This window comes from Cucurbita maxima, unplaced genomic scaffold, assembly GCF_002738345.1.
Source record: "Cucurbita maxima cultivar Rimu unplaced genomic scaffold, Cmax_1.0 Cma_Scf00039, whole genome shotgun sequence".
Lineage (NCBI taxonomy): Eukaryota > Viridiplantae > Streptophyta > Magnoliopsida > Cucurbitales > Cucurbitaceae > Cucurbita > Cucurbita maxima.
In genome coordinates, this window is record NW_019272055.1 from 1095505 (window position 1) to 1105982 (window position 10478).

Below are 10478 nucleotides of genomic sequence, written 5' to 3' on the forward strand. Positions count from 1 at the left end.
CTATTTCTGCTTGGTCCACCAATAGTATATCCAAGGTGTGTAATGCACAATTCCAAAGGTGAACTGAAATAATAGAGAAAGCTTCCTAAATGACTGTTTTGCTAAACTCGATGGAATGGAAGGCCACCAATAATTCACAAAAGGAACTATCAGGGAAGCTCCTAGGAGTCTGTAAATTATATAACCAATTAGCTCACCCAAAAACAATAATTCATAATCATTTTGAAAACAACAAATTAAAATACGTGTGTGGAATGTATTTTAGATAGCTTCAAATCGGGTACACTCCCAATGAACAAGTAAAATTTGCTCCCAAGCTCCAATTTATCGGCTAATTCTTTGATGTCAAATGCTTCCGTCTTTGTCGAGCGTGATGGATATGGATCACTCTCTCCGTAACCAGCTCTGTCATGTAACATTATGCATGCGTTGTGCTTCTCCATAAGTTCTTATAACAGATTGAATACAATTTTTTAAAAAAAGAATGAAAGTTGAAGAAGATGAAGAACAATGTGGTACTTGAGAAGTAGGTAAGTGCATATGTCGGGAGTCATTATAGCCATGAGAAAGAACGATCTTGTATTTGCGCCTTTTCCTCGGGAACTCCAAATTCTTGGTAGGCCAAATGTCTTCCATCATCGAGTTTCACTCTACAATAAGTAAGTGGAGGACCATTTGGTGATCCACATATCCTTAGGGTGGTGGTTTCAGTGCTTGATAAACCCATCCAACGAAACCGACGGCAAAAGCTACAACTATTGGTGTAATCATTATCTGAAAGAAAAAAAAAATTACTTTCATGTATTCTACACTAGATAAGAAGAGTAGTATAATAATGTCAAACAAATAGATATGACTACTTAAGAGGAAATTCAATGTGTACTTCGTTCGAGGACTCTAGAGAAGAATATGTCTTCAATATTTTCTTGGATTGTTTGAAAATCGTTTAAGTCCAACATTGATTAATTAAGGAGAAGTTCATTAAGAAACCCTATCTCCATTAACATATCATGTTTATAACAACGACCTATAATCGAGAAACTCAGACAACTTAAATAACCAAAAGAAGAAAATGAATAAGATTAAAAAAGAATAAAAGGAGGGAATTGAAACGCACCAGAACGAAGTGAGGACCGTGGAAGGGCAGCGTGGATCTGTGTGGAGTGACAACCAATGGTTTGGTTCCTTTATAGCCTGAATGGGATAACCCATATCATATTCTCCATTCATTATCAAGAACTCAATAGCAAATCCTAATAAAGGCAATTCCATGTATGCGACTTTAAGAGAGTAAAGTATATACTAAAAGTATTTAAGCAATTAGTTACGTATTTATGCAAACAATTTACATATTTCTTTCCTCCAAGTGTTGTTTTCGTTACTTGCGTTGGCATTTGCCATTTATAGAAAGGGAAAACAACATTTATTCTGCATGTAACACATTTTTTGAAATTGGATTGGTATGTGATTTGTACATATATTTCAACATGACCTTCAATTACGATCCATTGAAGATAAGAATTGGAAAAGTAATGAGAACATTGAATTCAATAATAAATCATTCAAGATAAGTGTAATACTTCGAAAAAAAAACAAAAAAGTTGAAAATTTGAGGGGTTTCATTGGTCGGTCATTAGAGCGATCGCTCCAGAAGAGTTGTTTTAATTCTACTTCCACAGAAAACCCAAAATATAGACCAAGTTTGACATAAATGTTTGGTTGTTCTTGATTGTAATGTTTGACGGCCACGCAGTGTCTTCGACGTCGATTTCCGACGAGCACACAGTGATCCCAACGTCGACAACCTTACTTCTACTCGGTTCTTCCTCCGGAAACAGCAATTCTAACGTTCCAAGAAACCCTCCAAAATACCGAATGAATCAACCCACTCGATTTACTTGTAAGGTGCTTTTGGTACTACCCTAGAAACTTAAAATAATGCAAAATTAAGTAAAAATGTAAGGATTAGCCAAAGACCACAAATTAAGAACCTAAACCAAATGTTTTTCTCGAGAATCCCAAGTTATAAAATTAACTCACTAAATGTCATTCCCTGAATATGAAATTTTAATGGATGCCTAATACCATAAATAAGAGTGTATGCAAAGTTTTACATACATAGGAGCATATCTAAGCCCTAAACCAAAGTTAAGGGGAAAATGACCAAAATGCCTCAATGATGAGGGTACGTTCATGACCAAGATGGACTCCAAATTACTAAAAAAATTATAGGAGCCCTATTTATAAGATTATGGATGACTTCACTTCATTTGCATAGATTAAGACTCGGATAGAAAAAATCAAAATATCTCTACTATGTCCTTATAATATTTCGACATAAAACTTTACCTTAAACCAATATTAGAGTAGAAAATAACAAAAAAATAATAATAATAAAAAAATAAAAAAACCTAATGAACCTCGTATAAAAATTCATAGTTGTGACGAATTCCAACTGACATTATATTTTTCATGACACTCATTCAATATGGATTTATAATGTGTCTCTAGGGTTAAGAACCAAATAAAGTAGGCGGTTGGATCGGTATGGCAACTCTAGAGGAGGTAAATAGGGTTTTAACGTTAAAAGTGTTTAAACGTAATTAATTTTTCTAATGATGAAACTTTTACAAATAAGTAGAAGATGATAATTACTCGAATAAAATAATTCAAGTAAAAACAATAATCAAGTAGAGCATGCAATAAATCACAATAATAATTTTAAAATTAAATGGAAAGAGTTGGAGAAAATGACACCGTAATTTTATAGTGGTTCGGTCAAACTCAACCTACTCCACTCCCCAAGCGCCTCTTGGGAATTTGAATAAAGAACTTTATCGACTCTTTCCACAAATCAGAGTCAAACCGCTACATCGCTTTTTTTACGAGTTCAAGAGCAAACTCAATTCTTTCCACGGCGCAGGATCAAACCGATACAAGTATTTGAATTTGATAGTAACACATCACATCTCTCTCAAAGAGTAGATTTACAATTTGAAACACTCACAACTATTTCCTCATAATACAATAATAATCCCTCTCAAGAATATGATGAAGAGAAATAAACTTGTAAGCTTGGAGAGAGCAACAAACCGTGGAGATTTTGAACAAATGAGGATTGGAAAATTTATGGAAGATTTGTATATAAAATGTGGGGGAGTTGATGAGTTTATATAGAGAAAAAAAAAAGTGACAAAAATGTAGGAATTAATATTGATCATTGGATTGTGTTAGGAATAATGGAAGGTGGAGATTAAAAGTAAATAAATAAGAAAATTTTCCAAATTCATTTATTTAAATTTTAATATAATAATGATAAGTTATGTGAGTACGGTCAAATGAAAATTCAAAATTTATTATAAATATAATAATATAATAATAATAAAAATCAACTTGAGTAATGTTGATTCAAATTTATATTTTGTAAAAATAATTTTATTTAGAAATATAATAATAAGAAAAACTACACCATTTGTTACTCTTCCAAAATTATAAATGTCATACTTTGATATATTTTGATTTGTCATCATTTTGATTTTGTTGTCACATCATCACATCGGGTATGTTGTCTCAACTGTAATTTCTTCGTTTTAGCTCTGATTTGAGTAATTGAAAAGTCGTTGAAATCGTTATTCCCGACCTTATACTGTAGACAATTCAAAATAATGAAAATAGTTAATAATTAAAAGTAGGTTTGTTATCATCAAAACATCAATTAATTGATTGAAATTAATTAAAGTGAGATCAAGGGCTAAAAAGGCAACATAGGCTAGTTCCTAAAAATGCACAACCCGTACCACTCTATCCAAACCTGTCTTATGTCCTAAGTCCGTAAATGTAATAACAAAAACAAACAAATAAAAAAAAATAGAAAACAAAATAGGAAAATGAAAATTTTGTCTCATATTACTTAAAAGCAGAGAGGGTTGGTCTATGTATAAAAGGGAGGTCCCTCACTTCATTTTATTATCTCATTTCAACCGTTTGAACCCAGTCAGAGAATACATTGTCTGACATCTCTAGATTAACATTTTATTAGGTTTAGTTAGTTTATATTATATTAGGTGAGCTAATTCACATAGTAGAATGTCAATCTACCATGTGGATAGAAGCTAGCATCAAAGCGTCGTAGTAGCTTCGGCCGAAGCCAACCAAGTTAGTAGCCCTACAATGAGTTTGGTTATAATTGTATGCTGAATGATGTAAGCTAATCATGTAAGTGATATTACCATCGACATACTTATATTTGATGTTGACGTATACTTCGTGGTTTTGCACGTGTCATAAATTTAACGTGTGAATTGTTTATGAATCGATATGACTATAATATGTTGTGTATGCATTATGATATGTGAATGATATGATAAATCTTACGTTATAATGTGTTCAATGATATGTTTAAGATAAGACATAAGAAGGATGCGATAAACGTAATATAATGATATGACTAAGATATGATTGATATAACGACATGGTTCTGTTATGTATAAAAAAGAATATGATTATGATAGATTGATAGAACGATATGGTTAGGAAACGTTCTTGTAAGAACATGCCTAATTGAAAAATTTAGTATCACCTAAGTTTTGGATCAAACTCAAACTCAAATTCTTGTTTACCAACCATATTTTTCAAAATTAAGGTTTCTATTAGCCTTAGGAAAATAAATTAAACATATATGATGAAAGGCACGAGGGCTAATTCGTCTGAAATAAAGCTGCCTAGAAGGATCAAACTCTACGTTTGAAATTGGCCACATCCACGCCAAGTCGTATTTTCAAGTTTATTCCTCTAGTTTGAGAGGAATATAAGGAGAAATACATCTAGATATGGAGGTCGTTACATTAAACCTACGAAATTTTCCCAGCTAAAAGTGACCTCATTATGGCTTCAAAGTTTTCAGGGTCATGGATTAATAAATGGCCAGCATTAGGAACCTCATGATACCCAATCCATGGAAGTTTCTGTACTACATAATGATTAAGTTCATTTTGGATGACACGGTCGGCACTACCTTGCCATAAATGAACAGACCCTTCCTTGAATTGATTGGTCAATTCCATGGGATCGAAGTCCCAGTTTGCATAAGCAACCAGAACATCTCGGTGAAGAGATTCATATTCACCTTGTTGTGTTATTTTTCCCTGAAAATGGTTGCACCACAAATGTTAGAACATACAAATATGAACTAGCTTAAACATATGTTCTCCATAAAAAGCCTTTTTGAGAATACGTCTTACTGCTAATGTCGGATAGTTAACGATAGCTCTGATGGATAGGTTTGTTAGAATATGTAATAATGAGGTCACTATTTTAGTAAATGATGTGGAGAAGGGTAGTGACATTGATGTTGAGGATGGTTGGGAGAGTAGTCTCACATCGGGTAATTAAGGGGTTGATCATGTGGAGAAGGGTAGTGACATTGATGTGGAGAAGGGTAGTGACATTGATGTGGAGAAGGCCTGAGGTGTTTTGGAAAAACCAAAAGCAAAACCACAAGAGCTTAGGATCAAAGTGGACAATATCATAGCATTGAGAAAAATCATGATTCCTAACGTGGTATTAGAGTCATGTACTTAACTTAGTCATGTCAATAGAATTCTCAAATGACGAACAAAGAAGTTGTGAACCTTGAATGTGAAGTCAAAAGTGACTAAAGTGTCGAACAAAGGATGTATTTTGTTCGAGGGCTCCAAAGAAGGAGTAGAACCTCAATTAAGGGAAAGTTATTCGAGGGCTTCATAGGACTCCGAGGAGGCTTTATGGTGTACTTTGTTCGAGTGGAGGATTATTGAGAATCATTGGGAGAGGAGTCCCACCTCGGCTAATTAAGGGGTTGATCATGGATTTATAAGTAAATAATACGTCTTCATTGGTATGAGGCCTTTTGGGGAAAACAAAAGGAAAGCTACGAGAGCTTATGCTAAAAGTGGACAATATCATACCATTATAGAGAGTCATAGTTCTTAATTAAGTTCATATTAGCAAGAACAACGGCTTCTTTTGAAACCAAAAGCAAAAACGCGAGAATTACCTGACCGTTATTTGGAGTGTCCATTATCTTCTTTAACAACTTTAAATCGTAATCAATGAACATGCCTTCCCTCAACATTGATGGGAACCATTTCTGCTTGGTCCACCAATAGTATATCCAAGGTGTGTAATGCGCAATTCCAAATGTGAACTGGAATAATAGAGGAAGCTTCCTATATGACTGTTTTGCTAAAGCCAATGGAATGGAAGGCCACCAATAATTCACGAAAGGAACTATCAGGGAAGCTCCTAGGAGTCTGCAAATTATATAACCAATTAGCTCACCCAAAAACAATAATTCATGATCATTTTAAAAACAACAAATTAAAATACCTGTGTGGAATGTATTTTAGACAGTTCCAAACCGGGTACGCTCCCAATGAACATCCGATTACGTAAAATTTGCTACCGAGCTCTAATTTATTAGCTAATTCTTCAATGTCAAATGCTTCGGTCTTTGCGGAGCGTGATGGATATGGATCGCTCTCTCCATAACCAGCTCGGTCGTATAATATTATGCATGCATTGAGCTCCTCCATAAGTTCCTATAACACAACATGATTGAAAACAATTTTTTTAAAAGAAAGAATGAAAGTTGAAGAAGAATAAGAAGAATGTCGTACTTGAGAAGCAGCTAAGTACATATGTCGGGAGTCATTATAGCCATGAGAAAGAATGATCTTGTGTTGAGCCTTTTCCTTAGGAACTCCGAATTCTCTGTAGGCCAAATGTCTTCCATCATTGAGTTTTACTCTACGCGAAGTCAGTGGAGGACCATTTGGTGATCCACATATCTTTGGAGGTGGCGGTTTCAGTGCTCGATAAACCCATCCAACTAAACCGGCTGCAAATGCTACTACTATTGGTATAATCATTATCTTTTTTTTTTATAAAAAAAAAAAATGAGTCTTACGTTAGCTAATTAAGAAAAAGATCATGAATATACAAGTAAAGATTGCTATCTCCATTGACATGAATTTTGGAAAAACTAAAAGCAAAACTATCGAGAGTTTATGCTCAAAGTAGATATTCCTATTAGTGGTATCAGATCCATGGCCTTATCTTAAATAAGTCATGTCAAGAAAATTCTCGTGTCGAACAAAAAAGTTGTGTCTTATACCAATGTGAACGTTGGTTGTTCCTATTAGTGGTATCAGATCCATGACCATATTTTAAATAAATCATGTCAAGAAAATTCTCAAATGTCGAACAAAAAAGTTAAGAGTTTTAAAAGTTTAGTCATATTGACTTAGGTGTCAAACACAAAAGTTTTGAGCCTTGAAAGTGCAGTCATAGTAAAGATATGTAGTACTCTAGTTATGACTGTTTAAGAGGAGGCTCAATGTGTACTTTGTTCGAGGGCTCTAGAGAAGAACGAGTCTTCAAGGGAGACTCAAGGGAGACTCGATAGTGTACTTAGTTCGTGGAAGGATTGTTTAAAAATTGTTGGACTCTTAATCAAGGAGAAGAGCATTAGTATATAAGTAAAAAACAATATCTCTATTAGTATGAGTTTTACTCGAGAATACTAAAAATAAAGCTATGAAAACTTCTCGAACAATAGCATGTTTAATAGTAAACACAGAATCTCCTATATACAATAGCATGTTTAATAGCATATTTAGTTTATGATTATACTCTACTTAATCATTTTTCATATTGTTTAACAAAAGTAGCTTTTCACTTGCTGAAAAATGTAAAATGCTGCAAAGTACCGAAAGAAAACACTTACAGGGAAACTTAGAGTTATCTCTAGATAAACATAGTGTTACGGTCATGTTTGTCTAAGGCGTGTTGCCTCAAACTCTCGCCTTGTACTACTTTTTCGTTGTCCTCTACTACTTTCATGTTGATAATTTCCTTCTTGTTTTTTCTATGAGTATGACGTTTCATCATATCTACGCCTAATAGATATGAAATTCTCCCTAATGTACTATAGGGAGACGTGACTAGTTGTTAAATTCTCCCTACCTGAAAAGTTATATACTACGTAAGTCGTTGTTGTTTTTTTTACTTGTACGCTATATAACAGTGTTTTGAATCTCTCTCTCAACCTTGCTTTCAAATTCACTTCCAAAGTCTCTCTACCTGATTTCTAAAACCTTCTCTCAAATCAAGGCCAAAGGTTCGAGCATACGTTGCCCAGTCATAGGCAATGCGATCCAAAGTTGGCTTGATCACTCAGTGCTAAGAGTGTGCGCCGCACAATCATCAAATTCGCAGTTAAAAAAACGGCGATTGTGACACATAGCAATCTATAATCAAAACTAGAAACTCACAAACTTAACCAGGAAGAAAATGAAAGAGGAGAGAAGATTAAAAAGAAGGGAATTGGAACGCACCAAGATGAAGTGAGGAGAGTGTAGGGGCAGCGCCGATCTGTGTGGAGTGACACCAATGGTTTGGTTCCTTTATAGCCTGAATGGCATAACCCATATATCATATTCTCCATTGATTATCATGAACTGAATAGCAAATCCTAAAAAGGCAATGCCATATATGCTAATTTAACATAGTTGAGTGTTTTGGTTACGTTTACTGAAATTTTGGTTACTTGCGTTGGCATTTTCCATCTATGGAAATAGAAAGTCTATTTTTCGGCATGTAAGACACTTATTGAAATTGGATTGGTAAGTTGCTGTACATTATTTGAACACAACGTTCAATTACAACCCATTGAAGAACCGAATTGGAAAAGTATCGAGAACGTTAAATTCAATCATAAAACATTATCTAGATAAGTATAATTCTATGTCCATAAAAGACCCGAAATATAGACCGAGTTTGACATAAACGCTTGATTGTTCTTGATTGTTATGTCCAAATAAGATTGGAAAAGAAATTAGAAGGAAGAAATTGGGTTTCAACCAATTAAGCTCGAATCAATTCCTACGTATTCATAAATGGATTTCCAACATGTTTCCTTACGATCTTGAAGGCTAAAAATGGCTAAAATATATTCCCAATTCGAGTTTTGATAGCCCTATTCAATGGAAGAAAAGGAAATTCAATTCTTCCCATGAAGTCTTTCCTATTTAGTTATGAAGGTCCAAAGAGGAACTTTGTAGAAGGCCTTGAATAAGTTGAGCTGTCTAGAATTTGAGGAAATTTGATATCGGATAAGTTTTTAGTGAATTGGGGGAGGATTCAAAATTCTTCATCTACATTCAAGTCCATTTCTATAGTTTCGTGGTGATTGATCACATGTATATATCACAAGTAGCAAGTAATAAGTAAATTATCGATTCCATAAAAAATTTATCTTTTTGTTAATTTCATCCTTGGAAATTAAGTAAATTTTTTTGGTAACATTCAAATGGGTGTTGGTGATTTTAACTAATTAACCAAAACTAATGCAGAGTGTCACTAATGTCGAATAACAAGAAAATGATGAGAAAATCAACTATAATGATAAGGTTCGACCAAGAAAGATTAAATAGATAAGTGTTGAGTTTTGTGGTAGATTTTGATTCCTTTGAATAGATTTCCAAGCCCACTTCTGAGTGCATGATAATTATGTCCATAATCTAATTTTTATTAACAAGGCTCTCGCACAAAAATTATTCATAACCCTTCTATTACCCTTCAAGTCTCCTTGCAATAGAAAGAGTATTAAAGAGAATTTCATTGCTCCCTCTCTTCTCCCAGAGAGAACAACTATTAGGTAAAGTAGCTAATTAAACACACATGTAAATTATTAACAACAACTCTTTAATAAACTAAAATCATACCATCAATCTACTTAAATTGTATAAAATTCTCTCGCCTCCCCTATAAAGTTTAGCTCTCCATGCAAACTGAATTAAACAGGGAACCCACGTCTTAATCATATAAAATTGATAGAATAAGAAAAGAGAGTAAGGAAATAGAGAGTTATCCAGTTTTGTTGTCGTTCTTCAATGGAAGTTCTCTTCCCTTGAGCTCTCACGTCCACCTCTTTGCCCTAATCTATTCTTCTTGGTCTTCTCTTCCTTCTGCTGTCAAGTGGCTGGATTAGGGCAGCAGAGACAGAGACTCTGCTGTCTAATCCGATTTTTTTCTCCAAAGTGTGTGCCCCTCCTCTTGGTCTTCTTTTTTCTTTTATATATTAAGCATGATCTCCACTTATGGAATAAGTTATCCACATAGGATGTTCCTCATTGGTTAGTCAATAACCCACTTGGACTACTGATGTGGATTTAAAATTTTCATGTTATCTACGGTTTGTTTCCAGATTTGCTACTCCCTCATGGTTTAGCATAAATGTCTGAAATTTTACCACATAACTCATTAATTGTAAAACTATGATCGATTTATGTCAAATCATATTTTTTTCATGTTGGACCACAATAAACGATTTCATGTAAGTAGAATAAATGAAGTAATACATGAGAAAATGGTGAATAAGAGTACCATATTAATTCAAAAAAAAAAAAAAAAAAACTCAATATCACTCTAATTTTAGA

The 10478-nt window shown here is 33.9% G+C and overlaps 1 protein-coding gene and 1 pseudogene across 1 annotated transcript; both read right to left on the reverse strand.

The window, feature by feature from the left end:
- On the reverse strand, window positions 1–771 carry LOC111469257 (annotated as a pseudogene).
- Window positions 772–4664: 3893 nt separating this feature from the next.
- LOC111469259 lies at window positions 4665–8458 on the reverse strand. Its single transcript, XM_023114480.1, has 5 exons — window positions 8376–8458; window positions 6657–6911; window positions 6367–6578; window positions 6035–6290; window positions 4665–5144 (listed from the first exon to the last, which is right to left on the reverse strand). Exons 2-5 carry the CDS (start codon window positions 6906–6908, stop codon window positions 4851–4853), a joined length of 1014 nt encoding a protein of 337 aa, XP_022970248.1. The 5' UTR covers window positions 6909–6911; window positions 8376–8458; the 3' UTR covers window positions 4665–4850.
- Window positions 8459–10478: the final 2020 nt, after the last annotated feature.

Coding starts and splice junctions, on each gene's coding strand:
- LOC111469259 (XM_023114480.1), bottom strand. CDS start 6,908: ATGATTATACCAATAGTAGTAGCATTTGCAGCCGGTTTAGTTGGATGG. Junction 6,579..6,656: donor TGTACTTAGCTGCTTCTCAA/GTACGACATTCT, acceptor GTTGTGTTATAG/GAACTTATGGAGGAGCTCAA. Junction 6,291..6,366: donor CTAAAATACATTCCACACAG/GTATTTTAATTT, acceptor TATAATTTGCAG/ACTCCTAGGAGCTTCCCTGA.